Genomic DNA, 20,701 nt, shown 5'->3' on the forward strand with positions numbered 1-20,701 from the left:
TCTGTCTGTCTGGCAAGGGCATGTGCCCTATAGCAAAAACCTCTCTAAAAATAATAATAATAATAATCAGTCCCTAGACTAGAAGATGGCATGGAGGTTAAGGCAGCTAAGTCCCACATGGGATTGAGCCCGAGACCCAGCCACTTGAAAATCATGCCAGGCGTGTGTATGCATGCCCAAAGTCCCAAGAGAAAAATGGAGAAGGGATTGTGGCATGGACATCCACCCTGGTGGGTGATTTCTCACTTTTTCTCTCTCTCCCATGGGTGCTTGTGCCCTGTAACAAAACTAAAATAAGTACAAAATCATGGTCTCAGCAGCTTGAAAAACATGCAGGGTGCATCTGTGTGTGAGCCCCAAATCTCAACACAGTGGAGAAATGGAGAAGGGATTGTGGTAATACCATGTCCCATTAGGGGATGCTTTCTCCTCTCTCTGGTGAATGTACATGCCCTCTGGTAAGAGTCAAGGGGGGTGGGGAGGGGAGAAGGAATAAACTGAGTAAACTAGTGAGACGGGTAATAAAGGTTTGTCACTGATATCATAAAAAAAGCCCTAAGCTATACCACTGGCCATCGACCCATGGATCTCATATCACTAACACATCTTTGCTATTTTTTTCCTTCTTTGATGTTACCGTCAAAGATTAAAATTTATGCCCTAACATCCTAATTTACTATGATCGCTTTCTCTTTTATAAAGAATTTGCTATAAGGCACGCGAACTTGCTAGAGAGAAAGAGAGGGACAGAGAGAGAGAGAAAGAGAGAGTCAGAAAGTGAAAAACTACCACCCAAAGAAGGTGAAGAAGTTCCTTCTTCATTCTCTTCTCAGGATTCTGGGCACACACACACACACGTACCCACTGTGTTTTTCAAGCCACCATGTCTGACACTTGATCTACCCAGTCAGCCATGTGAGATTCAACCATCTTAACTACCATGATACCTGGCTGACCCCAATGTAACTGTTCTTTTATTCATGACTACAGCTAAATGAAATCTACCCTCTTCAGGCTGGACAACCTTCTGAAGTGAGAGTATTGGACTCCTCTGCTAATTTAGTAACACTTTCTTGTTTGTTTTGTTTATTAGTTTATTTTTATTTCTCTGGATTTAAGGGCTGTCCTTTTTCTATCCTAAGAACTGAAAAATAAGCCCATGTTTACCTTATTCATATAATGACTATGCCTACATAAATAGCTATTTTACAAAATAGGAAGAATAAGTTAATTTTCTTCTGATTTGTACAGGAATAAAATGTTTTGAATAAGATGAAGAACTACATTCTAACCTATCCAGCATTAAGTAACCAAGCAAAGGACACTACCTGCATAATAAAAAATTAAAAGACCAAGATAAGTTTAAAAGATGTGAATCAGAATTTTTAATTCTTCTTTTAAAAATCGAATAGTAAAAAGAAAAGATACAAAAAGAGAAAGATAAAGCCATAACATAATGCTTTACCAGTCCTTTCCATTGATAATTTAGACAAGATTAAAGAATACTATAAAAGTTTACAATTCATTTTAAACCCGGACACCTGCTTTTCCTAAAAGTCATGCAAAATTCTAAAGGAAAAAAATAAAAACAAAAAGACCAAGCTATTTTTAGACACATTAAAAAAAAAAATTTAAGAAGTTTAACAAGATGATCTCATAATAAAAACTTTATAAAGTCTTAAATTAAAATAAGACTTTTTAAGTAAATCACCACTCCTTACGTATATAAAACATGTCTCTCTTTCAAAGATCTGATAGTACAGTATATCACAGGTTTTCACAAAACTGGGTCACTAACCTGTATTTTTTCATAATAAATTTGTAGTTATATTTACCTTCGGATCCCATGATGAAGTGATAGATATCAGGGCCTGTTGACATACGAGGTCCTTGACAGCTTTTTTCTATTATACCTCTAGGTGTTACCATTTTTATATGAACCACCTGTTTAATACAATACATGATATAAATTCTACACATCTGTAAGTGAATCTAGTGTGTGTGTATGCACACATATTTATATATACTTGTATAAAATACTACTTTAATAATATGAGGTTAGGTGATAAATGCTGATGTCTTTCACAACTCTAGTATTTTTTAATAAACCTTAGACTAAAAGCATCACTTTAAAAGAGGGAAAAACCATCCTAAGATTATACACTTCTTGATTTAAATTGGTTTAGGTATAGTCATAATCTTAGGAATGGAAAAGCACTTTTCTTGAAACCAAATTTAGTCTATGGTTGTCCATGTGACAAAGAACTAAAAAGCTCAAAGAATAAGTAGTAATCAAAACTTAACAAATTCATTCTTTCATTTATTTAGCAGTATTTATGAGACATTATTAGTCATAACAGGCACTGCTCCAGATGCTAAAAAAAAGCATTGCTTTATCCCCACACCTCCAAACTCAAATTCACTTTGTCCAAAAAAAAAGAAATGTTAATCATTCTCAGGTCAAAGTTAGGATGAAGAAGCAGAGCAGAGACTGAATTAGATGGAAATAGATGGATGCAACAGATATATTACACAGGTGAAAGTAAGTATAGTAGGAAAGAAAGATCACACTAGTTCTCAGGAACAGCACATGGCACGGTATCTGTGGTACTGGATTCCCACATGGCCAACTACAATTCGAGGCCCAGACCTGGTGGCTTGAATCTCATGCTGTGTGTGGTGCATGCATGCCCAAAATCCCAAGAGGAGAATGAAGAGGAAGGGATTTTGGTGTGGTCTTCCCATCCGGGGAGGAGGTTTCTTACTTTCTCTCTTATCTCTCTGTCTCCGGTGCATGTGCATGTGGCCTATAGCAAAAATACCTCTTAAAAAAAAAAAAAAGTTTCGAGACCAGCAGTTAGTGAAATGGTTATGTCGCTGGATTCCCATGTAGTCGACCAAGGTTCGCATCTCGGACCTGGTGGCTTAAAACTCACGCTGGGCGTGCATGCGTGCGTGCCCAAGATCCCGAGAGGAGAATGGAGGAGAAGAGATTGAGGCGTGGCCATCTCCCCTGGAAGGTGATTTCTCGCTTTCTATCTGTCTCTCTCTGTCTGGCTGATGAGCGCATGCGCCCTATAGCAAAAACAAAACAAACAGGGAACCAGCAGTTAGCGTAATGGCTATGTTGCTGGATTCCCACGTAGTCGACCGCGGTTCGCGTACCGGACCCGGTGGCTTAAAACTCACACCGGGCGCGTGTGCGTGCGTGCCCAAGATCCCAAGAGGAGAATGGAGGAGAAGGGATTGCGGCATGACCATCCCCCCTGGGGGGTGATTTCTCGCTTTCTGTCTCTATGTCTCTGTCTGTCTGGCGAGCGCACGCGCCCTATAGCAAAAATCTCTCCAAAAAAAAAAAAAAACGAAACAAACAAACAAAAAAAACTCTCAAAAAAAAAAATTTCCAAGATATGAATCAGAAACAAGTAAAAATCCAACACATTCTTAGAATGGATTTTTGACAGATAAATAACAATAGTCTATTTATTACTGAAGGAAATGAGCAGAGGATGTCAATAAGCAATTCATAAAATAAAAACTGCTAATGAGAACATTTTAGAAGGCTACATTAGCTAATGGTTAAAGAAATGCAGAATTAAAGACAAAAAGTGTAACTAAAAGGTCCAGTAAAATTCAAAAATTCTCACAGTGCTAGTGGAGATGTCAACTGGCACAAAATTTTTCTGAGGCAATTTGGGTATAAGAATTCAAAGACTTTAAAATGTATAAATTTCTTAATACTACAATTCAACCCTCTCTGTTCCCCCCAAAAGATTTAAGATTTATGCCAAAGAAATTATGATGATATTTTTCTCTTTGTATTCTGTAATTTTGAAATTAAGAATAATTTAGGAACCAGCAGTTAGCATAATGGCTATGTCACTGGATTCCCATGTAGCCAACTGTGGTTCGAGTCCCAGACCCGGTGGGTTAAACTCACACCGGGCGCGTGTGCATGCCTGCCCAAGGTCCCGAGAAGAGAATGGAGGAGAAGGGATTATGGCGTGGCCATCCCCCCAGGGAGTGATTTCTCACTTTCTCTCTGTCTCTCTCTTTCTGGTGAGCACATGCGCCCTATAGCAAAAACCTCTCCAAAAAAAAAAGAATTTAAATGATCATTAAGAGGGAGCTTAATAAACCATGAATTATCAATAAAAGAATTATATGTACTCTAGAAATTACAATGAAAACCCATATTCAGTTATGTGTTAATATGTTAATAATATTTCAAGAGCAGATTAAGCAAAGTATGATCCTCCTTCATATTAAAAACTAGATATACACATGTGTTTGTGGTATGCCTAGAAAAGATTCTAGAAGGATAAATACAAAAATGTGAAGTGTTAAAAATGATTACATATACTTAATATATACATGACACATTTTTTTACATTTCTGTAATGAGCCTGTAGTACTTTTAAAATAAATAATAAATTTTCTGATTGCTTAAATTATCAATGTAATATTTATCATCTTAAAAGCAGCATTCTCTTCAGAAAAAAATTTAAACTTAATGTTTACCATATCATAATTTCCTTTTGAATTCAGAATTTTCAGTTTGATTTTGTCACTATAGATTTCAGTTTTTTCCTCTAACGGTGCTTCATAACTGAAAAATACTGTTAATGGCCATGAGCTTTAGTCAAGTAGCACCAACAAAAAAAAGTGTAATCACAAATTGCTTTGGTAAAAAGATAGTTACTAAATTAAGAAATATTTGAGTTGGAATATACTGGGTAATTGAAAAGTGATAATGTATTTTTCTGTTTTTCTATTAAAAAATGTGTCAAGACTTTCCAACAAACCAATAGTTGGAATTCCTTGAAGTGACACTGAAAGTAGGGATCAGAATTTAAGATGAAAAGTTATCTCCTTGTTCATTGAAAGCGCTTAAGATTTCTGAATCTTCAGATTATGTTAAAAGTTTAGACTAAACAGGGACCAGCAGTTGGTGTAATGGCTATGTCTCTGGGCTTCCATGTAGTTGACCACAGTTCGAATCCTGGACACGGTGGCTTAAACTCACACCAGGCACATGTGCATGAGTGCCCAAGATCCCGAGAGGAGAATGGAGGAGAAGAGATTGTGGCGTGGCCATCCCCCCTGGGGGGGAGATTTCTCGCTTTCTGTCTCTCTGTCTCTCTCTGTCTTTCTGGCGAGTGCACGCACCCTATAGCAAAAACCTCTCCAAAAGAGAAAAAGTTTAGACTAAACAACTATCTTCCACTTTTTAAAAAACAATTAAGTAGGGTATTAGTATCATTACTTATTGTACTCTAGACATTTATTACTACTGATTAAAGAAATATAGTAACATGTTCAAAAAGTTTACTTTTTAAAGTGAGCTCCCCTACAGATACACAGATGTAAAAAAATAACTATTCTGGTGGACAGCAAGTGACATAGTGTTTACGAAGCTGGATTCCCACACTGTATCTGGTATTTATAACCATTTACTATGTTTCTATATCCAAGAGGGCAGATAAAGGAGCAGAGTCTGAGAAAGGACGCTGAGGAGAAAAATAGAGAGGTAAGGCATTTGTGAGACAAAGAAATGGGCTATTATTTGTTGAAGATAACAGGTATAGTATTCAACTGTACTGGAGAAAAATGTATCCATATTGGAATATTCACTTTGCAAGCTAAGTAACATGTGATAGAATGTATAAAAAAAAAAAAAAAAAAAACCTAGACCCCAATATGGCTGACCACGGTTCAAATCCTGGACCCAGTGGCTTGAAAACCACACTGGGCACATATGTGTGCATGCCCCAAATCCTGAGAGGAGAACAGAAGAGATGGGACTATGGTGAGGCCATCCCTTCTGAGCTGTGTGTTTTCTCACTTTCCCTCTGTCTGTCTGTCTGTCTCTCTCCAGTGAGTGCATACACCCAAGGCAAAACAAAAACAAAAACAAATTTTTAAATAGCAACTTTAGTAAAGTTTTCATAAAAGCAAATAATGTGAATTAAGATAGTTTCAAAAGGTACTATGTATTCCAAAGAAATTTAAGTTAAATATAAAATTTACTAGGTAATTGATGCAGAGGTACATTTGAAAATACACCTACATTTATGAACTTTAATTAAATATCTCAAAAAAAGATTAAAATAAATTACATGCTTTATGAATACTATTGATAGATATACTATCACATATTTGCCTATCAAATACTTATCTAACTGATAAAGTAGTTTGTATAGAAAATTTTTTTCAGAAAAATAAAATCTCCTAAGAGAGCAGAGTAGCAATGAGACTAAATAAATGTTTAAAAATCTTGATAGAGTTGAAGACTCAGTTTTCCTCAACGTTTGTAAAATAATACTTACATGTTTTATGTTAGATACTGTGAAATATCTACAAAGCTTAAGTATTAGTCACTTGAAAAGGGGAATTCTTAAGTAATGACCACAGTTGTATATTTTAATTGCTTCTTCCGCATATGCTACCATAATCAGAAAGGGTTATAATTTGGGGGGGACTCACCATTCGATTCTTAATTTTTAAAGACTTTTAATCACTTAATAATAATCTCTATATATTAATCAATTCTTACAACTAGAAAAAATATTTACCAGGTCCTCAATATTGCCATAGATATTCTTCTTCATGCCTGATGCCCGAGTAGATAACCATCCCCCGACAGTGCTGAACTCCAGGGAATCTGGCTCATGACCTGTACAATAACCACTTTCTTTAAGCTGAAAAACAAAAACATAACATTTTACAAGTGAAAACAGTCCCATTTCACAAAGCAGGCAACATATAAACTCCTATTTTAAAGTTTCCACGTGTCATAAATATTTGTATTCATTAAAACCTATATGAGAATATAAACACTTTTATCATACTAGTCCTAAAAACATTTTTTTAAGCTTTTGCCCAATGAAAAAATTTACAAAACTGAAAAATATGGGACAAAAGACAGGTTCAACAGTCAATCTTAAGCCTTACATCCTTCTTTTAAAATTTTATTTCAAGTTCTTTTATACATTCAATCATGTTATTTAGCTTGCAAAGTGAATATTCCAACATGTGTACATTTCTCCCTAGTCCAGTTGATAATACTATAAAGTTATCTTCAACAAATAATACCCCATTTATTTGTCCCATTAATGCTTTGCCTCTCTATTTTTCTCCTTAATGTCCTTACTCAGACTCTATTCCTTCACCTGCCTTCTTCCCACACTGTATCTGGTATTCACAACCATTTACTTAGTTTCTATAACCTTTAGTCATTCAGTTTCAGCCACAGAGGGCAGACACTTGGTATATATTAAGTAGAGACATACAATGATGCTCCTTCATCATCTGGCTTGCTTCACTCAGCAGTAAATCTTCCATGTTTATCCACTTTCTGTCAAAAGCCAGGGTCTTGTTGTTTTTTATGGCTGAGTAGTATTCCACAGAGTATATGTGCCACAGTTTTTCAATTCAATTGTCTGTGGGCATTTGGGTTGGTTCCATGTCATAGCAATTGTGAATAATGTCACAATAAACATCGATGTACAAGCACTTTTCTGATTAAGAATTCTTCTGTCCTTTGGGTAGATACCATAGATACCAAGAAGTGGGATTACTGGATCATATGGTAGTTCTATTTGTAGGTCTTTTTTTTTTTTTTTTTTGACAAAGAGAAATTTTAAATACTTATGAAGATCTGATTATGCTTAAATAACTGCCAACTTCACCTAAACACTTTCAATAAATAAAGCACTTAATCTCTTGTTCTTTCTACCCTAATATAATATGCAGCAGGCCTGCAGAAAATCCAAGCAAATTGCCTGTACTTAATTCTCTCAAGGAGTCATGTGTTTTAATGTACAGCCATCTGGCTAGGTTTTCTGCATGTAATATCGTCATTTATTTGTGATGCAGATCATGCATTCCTGTACATTAAATAGTCACTTGTTTCTCATTTTTCTATATTAGCTTGGCTTTGCCATCTGCACAGCACCTGAGTTTGAATGGATGCCCTTTACTGCAACAACACCAAAGCCATTCCACTGAAATCACTTTAAAGACTCAGCCATCTCCTGTCAAACAGTAACAGACACTACCATCTGCATATCCACTGTCTACTGCACCCGAGCCCATCAATCTGTGTTGACCATTTTGATAGTCATCCAGTTTAGCAACTGCTTTTATTTTTCAAGCAAGCCATGCAAAAATGTAGAATATGTCAGCTACGTATGTATTTGTGTACTTAAGTATGGTATGAAATTTGTAATCTGAAATTTGAAAGCCTATTTAGTTCAATATAATTAGTTAGGTTTTTGCATTCCGGCAATACAAACTATTTATCTTTTCTAACTTTGCTGACAGGAAAATAAGATTTGAAAACAACATCAATTGTTTCACAGGATTTTTTTTCACTATATTTATTTAAGAGGTTAATAATCACTCACAAATAAGTAGCTTAAATACATGACTGAATAGATTATAATTTTTCTCTTAAAAGACAAATGTTGCTCTTTTGTTTTTTTTTTAAGAGAGGTTTTCTGCTATAGGACGCATGCACTTGCTGAAGACACAAAGAGAGACAAAAAGAGAGAAATCGCATCCGAGAGGGATGGCTACACTGCAATCCCTTCTCCTCTATTCTCCTTTTAGAATTTTGGGCATGTATACACACATGCCTAGCACAAGTTTCAAGTCATTGGGTCTGGCCATGTGGGAATCCAGGTCGTCGGCCATGTGGGGATCTAGTGCCACAAGCACTATGCCATCCACTGGCCCCCAGTGTTACTCAATTTTATGAAACTACAGGAAAACAAGAAATTCATGGAGCCTTAAGACATGCCAAGCACTAAACAGGAAGATTTTACATATTTTCATGACAAAACTGAACCTCCACATAATTACTCAGAAGCAGATCATTTAATATACTTAAACGATTTCTATCATTATGTCCAATATTAGATCTACTATTAATATGTCTCATGTCTGGTAAGCTACTTCATTATTTCTGCAGTTACAAGTAGGTAGCAGCTACTATGTGCCACCAACTGTATAAAGTAATGAAGATAATGTTTTTTTTTAAAAAAATAATAATCTCTATATTGAGGGAGCTCTACCTAGCACACCAATTTAAATCTTGTAACAAGAGCTCAGTAATTTTGTACTATTATAGGTAAGTAAAGTAAATAAATGGTTGAAAATCTGGATTTGAGACTGTCATTTACCCTAACTAGAAAATTTACATTCTATAGTGTATCAGTTTAATAAGAAATAAATGTTAGAACACAGTAAATGTTTAATAAATGCTTTCTAAGACCACATACATTCAGCTATTTCTTCCTTTAAAAGTCTGTCTGTTGATTCCAACAAGTTGCTAAGAAAAATCTCAATTGCATAACCAAATACTCTTTTTTAATAAAATACAACAACCTCTCTACTCCATGCTACACTAGATTAAAAAACAAACAAACAACAACAACAAAAAACACAATGCTAAGTTTATCAATCACTTACTACATACACAAAGTTCTAGGAGGACAGGAACTTTATCTTACTTGTTCCTATGTTACAATTAAATACTGAAACAACAAATATTTACTGACTATGTGCTGAGCTTCAGTCATATTAAAAAAACAAATCCTAGATCTGGCCCTAGTAGCCTGGTGGTTAAGAGAGTAGAAAGCCCTCCTCCTCACACCAAATGCAGTTCAAGTCCCTACCCTGGCAATTTAGAAAACATGTCAGACATTTGTGTGTAAATGCCCAAAATCTCAACAAGGACTGGAGGAGAAATAGGAGAGAATGGTTTGCAGTGTGACCTCACCCCATGGGGGATGCTCCCTCTTTGCCTCTCTCTGGTGAGCACACAGACCCTCTGGCAATAAAGAAAGAAAGAAAGAAAGAGAGAAAGAGAGAAAGAGAGAAAGAGAGAAAGAGAGAAAGAGAGAGAGAGAGAAAGAGAGAGAGAGAGAAAGAGAGAAAGAAAGAGAGAAAGAGAGAGAGAGAGAAAGAGAGAAAGAGAGAGAGAGAAAGAGAGAGAGAAAGAGAGAAAGAGAGAGAAAGGGAAGGGAAGGGAAGGGAAGGGAAGGGAAGGGAAGGGAAGGGAAGGGAAGGGAAGGAGTTCTAGTCAGCACAATCAGGTAAGCAAAAGAAATAAAAGATGTCCAGATTAGAAAGGAGGAAAATGAAATTGTCTTAATTCTCAACAAGATCAGGTATATAATTATATATCATTTTATACACACAAATACACACATATGCACACACACACACACACACACACACACGAATGAATGAATGACGAACCTGTGCATAGAAAATCACAAAACACCACTGATAAAAATCACAGAATGAGAAAGGGCAGAGGGTCAAACATGGGGTAAAAAGCATATATATACATATACATATATATGAAAGTAGAAATGGAATATTATTGATGATAACATGATTAAGCCACTATGCAGTTTATTCTAGATGGGAAACCACATTTAGTATGTTGTGGTGATGCTCAGGGAATGAATGTTAAGTAATTTTAAAAAAAAAAGTTGCAGGAGAAAAAAAAAAAGACAGTAAAACTGTTCGTATCGAAATTTAAAAAAAATGCATATTTGATGACTGCAGTAAGCTATATAGCCCCAGCTAGGTGCTACTTTATAGTATGTTCATTCTACTCACTAAGGTTTATGCCTAAAGTCAGACTTGGGTTCATGCATAGGTATATATCAGCTGTGCTAGCTACTGGATATGTTTAGACTAATTAAGTTCATTAGCAAATCAATTAAATGGGGGGGAAAGGCATAGAAAGCAACCATGAATACCAGAGACAATGTGGGAGGAGGGTGGGACATGGCAGAGTGACGGATAGGGAATCAAGGATGGCAAAAAAAAGTATACAAGACATAAGAATTGGAAAATTATTTGCTGATAACATGTATGTTGATGTGCTTGATTGAGCCAATATACAGTGTATTGTGGATGGAAAATTCATTGGTATGCTGTAATGATGTATAGTGAATTAATGTAAAAAATAAATACATTTAAAGAGGAAAAAAAACACACACAAAAAAAATAAAATAAATAAAATTCAAAAAAGAAAAAAATCACAGCACCATAAATAAATAAATAAATAAATAAAATAAGCTATACCACATTCATGGGTCAGGTTAGAAGATCAATACTGTTGAAATACTGTTGAAATTACAGTTGTCCCCAAACAAATAATATGGAACTGACATAATCCTTATTTTATTTTATTTTTTTAGAGAGATTTTTTTTGCTATAGGGAGTATACATTTGCTGGAGAGACAGAGAGATGGAAAGCAAGAAATCACCCCCTAGGGGTGATGGCCACACCACGACTCTCCATTCTCCTCTCGGAATTTTGGGCACACACACACATGTGTGAGTTTCAAGTGGCCTGGTCCAGGACTCAAACAGCAGTCAGCCATGTGAGAGTCCAGCTATGTAACAATCCCACAGTCTGCCGGTCCTAATAATTAATACACTCATAATCAAAATCCCAACTGCCTGTTTTTTTCCCCTTAACGGAAGTTAACAACATCCACATTTAAGTGAATAAAACCTAAAAGAGCTAAAACAGCTTTGAAAAAGAACATATGATAAAGCTGCAGTAATCTGAAAAATATGATATTGGCATAAAGATACACACAGGTCAAGGGAACAAAGTTCACAAGTAGATGTACATATATGAGGAGACCTCAATACAATCAAAGAAAATGGAATAAAAAAGTTTATTTTGATGAAAAAAAATCTTGAAATCATACATAGTTTTATCATTATATGCATTTTAAAGACTCCTCATATATGGACAAAAGATTTTTTTAATGACAGTGCAAAGTCAACTCAATAAAGGACATTTTTCAACAAATGGTGCTAAAACAATGAAATACTCATATGCACAAGAACTAACTTCAATCTTCTTACTTCATACCACAATTCAAAAATCTTCAAAACTAATCAAGAGGGACCAGCAGTTAGCATAATGGCTATGTTGCTGGACTCCCACGTAGTCGACCGCGGTTCGAGTCCCAGACCCGGCGGCTTAAACTCACACCGGGCATGTGTGCATGCGTGCCCAAGATCCTGAGAGGAGAATGGAGGAGAAAGGATTGCAGCGTGGCCATCCCCCCTGGGGGGTGATTTCTCACTTTCTGTATCTCTGTCTCTCTCTGTCTGGCAAGCGCACACGCCCTATAGCAAAAACCTCTCCAAAAAAAAAACTAATCTAGAGACCTGAATTTAAAACCAAAATTTCTGAAACTTAAATGAGAGAACATCTTTTCAACATTGGATTGTAATGGTTATAATGACTGAAGCATGATGTGTGAGATAAAAAAATCAGTATGCTGGACTTTGTCAAAATTAAAAGCATCTTCTCTTCAAATGACACTGTAAGAGACTAAGCAGAAAAGTCAAAGACCGGAAGAAAATATTTGCAAGGTAAATTTCTGAAAAAGGACATATATCCATAATATTAAAAGAACCCTCAAAACTCAACAATAAAAAAAAAAAAATTTAAAAACTAGACAAATAACTGGGACAGCCAGATGACATGGTGGTTAAGGTGAATGGATCCTACATGGCTAAATGTGTGTTAAAAGAGTCTCGGATCATGTGACTTGAAAAACATGCCAGGCATGTGTGCATGCATGCCCAAAATCCCTAGAGAATGGAAAAGAGATTGCAGTGTGGCCGCCTCCCTGGGAAATGATTTCTCATTCTATCTCTGACAAGCATATATACAATACAGCAAACACTAAAAGAAAAAGGAAAAAATAAATTGAAAAAATAATTTAAACAGACACTTCAGCAGTACAGATATATAGATGGCAAATAAGCATATGAAAGACATTAAACACCACTAATTATTAGAGAAATGCAAATTAAACCTACAATGAGATATTATTATCCACCTACTAGTATGACTAAAACTAAAAAGATTAACAATAAAAAGCACTAGTAAAAATGTGGAGAAGTGGATAGTGCTGGGTGAAAATATAAAACAATCATTCTCAGAAAAACCCTGGTAGTTTTTTAAAAAGATAAACATATACCTACTATTTTATTCTATCCATTCCATTTCTATATACTTCTCTAAGAGAAATGAAAGCATATGTTTATATAAGAACTAATACATGAATGTTCATAACAGGTTTATTTGTAATAGCCCAAAACTGGAAATAATCCAAGTATTCACCAAGAGGTGATGGATAAACAAATAGTAGCATATCTACATAACAGACTAGCACTGAACAATAAAAAGAAATGTATTTGGGCCAGTTGGAAGGACACTGTTAACATAACTGAACCACATGGGACAGGTCCTAGGTTTGGATCCCAGGACCTCCCTGAGCATAACTAGGGCGGTTGAGACTTGGGGGTGAATCATAGTGTGGGGATTATTTTGGGGGTGTTTCTCACCCTCTGTATCTTTCTTTTTCTCACTCATGAAAAAAATTGGTAATAAACATAGAAATTTAAGTTAAAAAAAAAAAATGAACTGGGGCTAGCAGGTGGCATGATAGTTAAGGCATTGGACTCCCACATGGCCGACCAGAGATTGAATTCTGGACCTGGCAGCTTGCTTTTGCTGTCTCTCTATGGTGAGTATATATGCCATATAACAAATTAAATAATAATAATAATGATAAATAAATAATTATTTTTTTAATGAACTATTAATATAGATAATGTGGATGAAATTCAAAATAATTATGCTTAAAGAAGCCAGATTCCCACACCCCAAGAAAAGAGTATATACTGTATGATTCTACTTAAATAAAACTGTAGAAAATTTAAACAAATATACAGTGATACAAGCAGATCAGTGGTGACAGGAGTTGTGGGTGGGAGTCGGGGAGGATGACAAAAAAAGCAAGAGAAAACTTTTGAGGCAGGTGGACATGTTTGTTATCTTGATTGTACTTAATGGTTTAATAGTTATATTCATATGTTAAAACTTACCAAGTTAACAATGTAAATAAGTGTAATTAATTATATGAGAATCATACCTCAGTGGGAGTATTTATTTATTTTTTTGGAGAGGTTTTTGCTATAGGGTGAGTGTGCTCACCAGAAAGACAGAAAGTGAGAAATCACGCCCCGGGGAGATGGCCACGCCGCAATCCCTTCTCCTCTATTCTTTTCTAAGGATCTTGGGCATGCATGCACATGTGCTTGGAGTGAGTTTAAGCCACCGGGTCCGGGACTTGAACTGCAGTTGACTACATGGGAGTCCAGCGACATAGCCATTATGCCAACTGGGTCCCATCAGTGGAAGTATTTGAAACAAAGCAAAACGAAACAAAATAAAATAAAAATATATGACGCCAAGGATTTTGGTTCAAGCTGTCTAAAGCACTGATTTCCATCAACTGAGAATTAGAAACCTACAGAACAAGGAAATTTAGGAGAGAAGATTATATATTTCCTCCAAAAATGTGCTGCCTGAAATGTTGAGTTTGAAACGTCTATTAGATATCCAACTGGAGACATCAACTAGACAATGGGATATATCAATTCGAGAAAGAAATCTGGGGTTATGACATAAATTTGAGAGTCTTCAGCACATAAAAGAAATATTTACAGTCAGATGAGCCTGAATGAAGCAGATAGTTTACAATAAAAATTAGTGAAATGAATCAAGGTTCTAAGTACTTTTCATTATAGATGAATATCCCTTATCACAAATGCTTGGGGTCAGAAATGTTTTAGATCTTAGGTTCTTTCAGATTTTGTAATATCTACATATACACAATGAGATATGTTAGGGATACACCAAGTCTAAACGTGGAATTCATTTATGTTTCATATATATTTATAGACATATCTTCAAGGTAATTTTATGTAATATTTTTGTTTTGCAGTATTTTGACTGTGACCTATTACATGAGGTTACAAGATTTTTCACTTGCAACATCATATCGGTGCTCAAGGTGTTTCAGATTTGGAGCATTTGAGATTTCAGATTTTGGGATTAGATGCTTAACCTGTATTAATTTATTTCATCCTAACAAAGAAACATTAAGAAGTAGGAATTATAGAACCAGCAGTTGACATAATGGCTATGTCGCTGGACTCCCATGTAATCGACCACAGTTTGAGTCCCAGACCTGGTGGCTTAAACTCACGCCAGGTGCCTGTGCGTGTGTGCCCAAGATCCCGAAAAGAGAATGGAGGAGAAGGGATTGCGACATGGCCATCCCCCCTGGGGGGTGATTTCTCACTCTCTGTCTCTCTCTGTCTTTCTGGCGAGCACATACACCCTATAGCAAAAACTTCTAAAAAAAGAAAAAGAGAAAAAAAGAAAGAAATAGGAATTATTATCTCCCTTTTATAGATGAAGAAACTGAGGTATAAAGGTTAGTAACTACCCAAGGTCACACAGCTAGGAGCTATATTTGAAAAAGAGCTTATATTGCAGTAAGACCCACAGACTCCCATGTAATCAAGTGTGGTTCAAGTCCTGGACCCAGCGACTTAAAACTCACATCAGGTATGTGTGTGGGTGTGCCCAAAATCTCAAGAAGAGAACAGAGAAGAAGGAATTCCCCCCCCCCAGGGGATATTTCTCATTTTCTGTCTCTCTGGCAAGGGCACACATCCTATAATCTCTCTTAAAAAAAGAAAAAATAAAGATCATGTGAAGTAATTACTAATGCAGAAAAAAAAACTATTAGAGTCATATATACTCAAAGAATTGTGATAAAGTAACCAAAGATTTAGTATATTTAAAAAAATATTCCCCAAATCCATAACTGACATGCTAATGACTTCCCTTAAATTTCATATATATTAAAATTAATGTAACTTATAAGTTTAAGAGATTAAAATCTGTGCTATCTTTATTTGTGTCATTTTTTAAGTTATACGAGGAAAAAGCAGGACATTTCAAGCTAATTACCTCGGCTAAAGTAGAAACTGAAGGATACAGAAGTTTAATGAAGAACTTGCACTGAGATCAAAACAGATGTAGAAACTACATTATAGCCTACTAGAAGCAAAATAGAAAGTTTCTTATTGGCATTTACAGAAATGAACTTGTAGGTAAAATATCAGAAGTTCCTACTCTAGGAAAATTTCATTTAAATTTCACAAAAATATGTTCCTTGAATTTTAATTCTAACCTTTAAAAAAAAGAAAATTTGGAAAGGTTAAAATACTACATCAAATGCTATAATAAAGTATATAAAATTAGAGACATAAAAGGCCACTCTTTTTTAATAAAAAAAAATGCTATGTTGATAAAGTCTCATTCAGACTTAATGGAAGGCTAACACGGGGTATTTTAGAAATTTTTCATTAATTGCTACTATTTATGCCCACTGTACAAATTATATTAACAAATCTAATTATTTTGACATAAAATTTGACTTAATGAACATCTTTAACATTGCCTTACAAAATGTGGTTTAACTTTATTCCATTCTCTGCATCTTACTGAATGAATTAAAAAATAAATATAAGTTTAATAATATTTTTTAAATTTCATCTAAAATTGGGCATAAGTAGGCCAGCTTCAATAAATTTTTAAAAAGGAGAAAGATAATAAAAACAAAACCAACAATCACATCATATCTTTCTTGAATTCCTGTTAAGGGGAGAGGAATCACTATAACCCAAGTTAAAGAAAGCAGTCACTATGTCGCCAACAAATTTCACTTCCTTTTTCTTTTTTCAAATGTACAAAGTTGCTTATTTTTCTTGGCAATTTAGAAATAAATAACAATTTTAATGGAATATACATTGTTAGTATTTTATCCTTACTGTACAATAAGGAACTGGCTCCATTTAGTTAAAACCTAGTGAATACCATCAACTTTTTTCCCAGCTTATTTTTCTGATCAGAATTAGTACATAAACATAATTTTGTTACCCTCTTTAAAAAATTAGAAAAAAATTACAATATAGTAGTGTACATAAAGCCCTTAAAAAAGATCTCATGTCACAGGTTGTATACCTTAAGGGTAAGCAATAATATCATTCTTCTTATGAAAACCCCTTTAGTAGAGGGTTTTCAATACTAAGCAGGTTATGTAACAGAAAAAAAAAAAAGAAACATAATTTTTAGTACCAGAATTGTTGCTGACTTGCATGAAGTTCACTTGCCACATATTAAAATGGTATGAATTTGAACATATATATATATATATATATATATATATATATATATATACACACTGGCACAGAATTTTTAATTTAATGACTAAATCAGGTGAGAGATGGTAAAAACTTCTATACTAGAATATGAGAACCTAATAATAATGCCTTATTTAAAGTGTGACTATAATACATTTTAAAACATAAATACTTTTATTCATCATAAACAGTTTTTCCTGTACTAGACACTTACACTACTAGTATTGCTGCTATTCACACTCATATTTTGGAAGTGCTTTCTGAGTTAACCATAAAGATCAGTCTTATTTTGTGTTTTAGTTCTGTACTTCACATGGGCAAAAACTGCCCCCCCCCAGTAATACTTTTATTCAGAGTAAGTTCTCCTCCCCAAAGCAACTCTACTCTGAAAGGGAAAAAAATGATGATCGCCATTTAGCACATTTTAAAAGTGAGCATAGATTTAAACATGGATTTGAAAACCAGAGTTCTAAAAATGTTTTACATAAAACCTGTATCACTGGAATTAGTGTGAAGCCTTAATTTCACTATTTGGAGGCTAAATCACTCATTTAGTATGTATGTTGAGAAAAATAGTTTTACAGTCATACTCTTAAAGTCTCAGAAAATAGCTAAGTGAGGAGAGCTTTGAGTGCCAGCAAAGCCATTTAGTCTCTCTATGACATCAACATTAAACATTCCATTCCATCCCTCTACCTGTAAAACTTTCACATTTTCTTTTCTTATATACCTCTTAAATACATTTCCTCTCTGTCTATAATGAATACAAGTAAAAGTGTATTAAAGTCCCTAATCTAGTGATACTTTCTATTAGGGCCACCCATCACCATACATATTAGAAAGCCTCCCAGGACCAGGCGTAGTTTTTAAAAATGACTGTTTGGGGCCAGCAGGTGACATAATGGTTATAGTGCTGGACTCGTACATAGCTAACTGCACTTCTTGGGACCCTGAGGCTTAAAATTCAGGCCAGATACATGTGTGCAAAATCCCAGGAGGAATATGGTGGGAAAGGGATTGCAGCATGGCCATCTACCCAGGGAATGATTTCTCACTTTCTCTCTCTCTCTCTCCTCTCCAGAGTGCCGTGGTTAAAAACCTTAACAAAATGAAGTAAATAAATAAATAAAAAGGATTGCTTAAATGCTCGGTCCTACTTTTCATGCTATCTAAAGATTAAAAGACTTTCCCTTGGATTTGACAAATTGAACTTTCTAATTTTGTTTACAAAACTGAGTCATCTTTACCATGTTTGAGGAAGCTGAAGGACTCAAATAATTTTAACAATTACCTGCTTAGATCCATGAAGGGAAACTAAAGCTTTCAAAAAATTACATTAAGATTCCCCCCAAAATGTATAATGACTCCAAGAATTTAACCAATGAGATGAGTAGTTTTCAACAAAATCACACATTGATAAAGTTCACTGAATAGCAAAATACCTTTTACACAGCTGTTACAACTTACCACCTCACCTGAGAATTCTAATTGCAATCTATTTCATGTTATTCCACTGCTATTACTTTATTTCAGGTCTCTATCAGCCCTTGACTAAAATATTACAGCAGTCTTGATTATTACAACCTGCTCTTACATGACCCATTTACCCTCCACACAGTAGCAAGAGTGATCCAAGTACAAAGGTACTTAAAACTTCTAAAAGGGAATTTAAAAACCCCTCTATAAGCTGACCTCTAATATTTTCCTGGATTTGTCTTTTACTACTACTATCCCCATTCCTACCCTATACATAAACATCAAAAATGTGTATTCTCCCATAAACACGCATAAGACTTCAGTCATAGTCCGCTATCTGCAGTTCCCCAAAAGTAACATCACCCGTAAAGCCTCTGCACATGCTCCTTCCCCTGATCCCCTAACTGGATTGTTCTGTCCATCTTCATCTTTTTTTTTTTCTCTTTTTTTAGTTTTTGCTACAGGGTGTGTGCGCTAGCCACTGAGATATAAAGATGAGGAGGGGGAGTGAGAAATCATCCTTCTGAGATGACCACACTGCAAACCTTCTCATTTCTCCTCTCAGGACTTTGGGCATGCACACATGCACACCCAGCATAATTTTCAAGCCACCTTTTATGCTACCTATAAGTCATCCTAAAGTCTAATTTTAAGTGACATATCTTCTGTTATTTCTTCTTTTGTCCTAGCCCCATTTGATGACTCACAACTTCTAGCTCAACCTGACCCAAAATAAAAATGGAACAAATTTATAGAGTGAATAAACGTATTGTTAAAGGTACTTCATTCGGAGAGGGGACATACCAGTTTTGAGAACTTTAATTAAAGAAATAACATACCTGTCTTTCCAATTCTTGTCCTGTTATGCCAGCCTCTACATGGGCTGTCAAATTATTCTCATCAATCCAGAGAATTCGATTCTGTTGCAAAAAAAGAAAAAAGTCTGATCTCCATGAACTGACATTTTCTAAGAAAATGTAACATTCTAATTCAATCAACCAGTAACAAGATAGTAATTAAACAAATAGGGTTATTTCAAACCACCCACAATAAAAACCAGTTCCATTTATCCCTGACTATACAACATGATAGATACAGTAATAGTATATAGACAGTTATAGACAGTATATTATGTAGAAATTGTTTTAAATTTTAGACTCCATCATTTTTTCAGATATTAATTTGAATTAAACTTTACCTCTTACCTTATTCAACTAAGTTTAGTGCTTCTTTATTGTAAAATGTCGTCAGTAATAATGTATTTTCATAAGGTTGTCAGAGGATTAAATGAGATACTCTACATTAAAAACTTGGCAAATACAGGTCCTGACACTCTGCATATACTCTCCATTGTACTGTTAACAGAGTAATCATATCTAATTTAAGAATACCAGAAAATGCCCGTAAGATTAGAAAAAGATAACTGCAAAGAAATCCAATATAGTAAATGGCATTTCAGCTTCATTTTCGACCTGAAACAGGACTAGAGACCCCATGCAGAAAACAAAGCATACCCCTGACTCACATTCAAAAGAAGAAACAATATCCTCTAGCTCAATTTACTAAATGTATGAGTGCCAATAAAAAATGCTTTTTAGGGACCAGCAGTTAGCATAATGGCTATGTCGTCGCTAGACTCCCATGTAGTCGACCACGGTTCAAGTCCTGGATCCGGTGGTTTATCACGCCGGTCGCGTGTGCATGCACGCCCAAGATCCCGAGAAGAGAATGGAGAAGGGATTGCGGCGTGGCCATCCCCCCTGGGAGGTGATTTCTCGCTTTCTGTCTCTCTGTCTCTCTGGCGAGTGCACGCACCCTATAGCAAAAACCTCTCAAAAAAAAAATGCTTTTTAACATTCTTAATTGACCTAATTTTTATGTACACTTATGTATCTTCATGAAATATTTTCTAGTATCAATAGCAGACTTCTTTTCTCCCCTCTATTTGGCTAAGTAATTAGGTAATACAGAGAATCTTCTTCTGGATCCTAGGCAAGCTTTCTTTCTATGGCCAATTTCGAACAATATCTAATGCAGATAACTCTAGTTAATAATAAAAAAAAAAGAATACAATAGACAAGGCAAAAATAGCAGTTTCTGCCTAAAT

At 35.2% G+C, this 20,701-nt stretch overlaps 1 protein-coding gene across 3 annotated transcripts in view; it reads right to left on the reverse strand.

Moving 5' to 3' along the window:
- Positions 1-20,701, reverse strand: part of AGPS (alkylglycerone phosphate synthase) — a 135,974-nt gene that overhangs the window by 84,307 nt on the left and 30,966 nt on the right. For all 3 annotated transcript variants that reach the window (XM_027773119.1, XM_014589018.2, XM_027773120.1), the window contains exons 7-9: positions 19,434-19,514; positions 6,576-6,701; positions 1,836-1,944 (exon numbers count right to left, since the gene is read on the reverse strand). In XM_027773119.1, coding sequence (XP_027628920.1) covers positions 1,836-1,944; positions 6,576-6,701; positions 19,434-19,514 — 316 coding nt within the window. The remainder of the gene's footprint in view (positions 1-1,835; positions 1,945-6,575; positions 6,702-19,433; positions 19,515-20,701) is intronic.

This window comes from Tupaia chinensis, unplaced genomic scaffold (assembly GCF_000334495.1).
Source record: "Tupaia chinensis unplaced genomic scaffold, TupChi_1.0 Scaffold000322_1, whole genome shotgun sequence".
Lineage (NCBI taxonomy): Eukaryota > Metazoa > Chordata > Mammalia > Scandentia > Tupaiidae > Tupaia > Tupaia belangeri.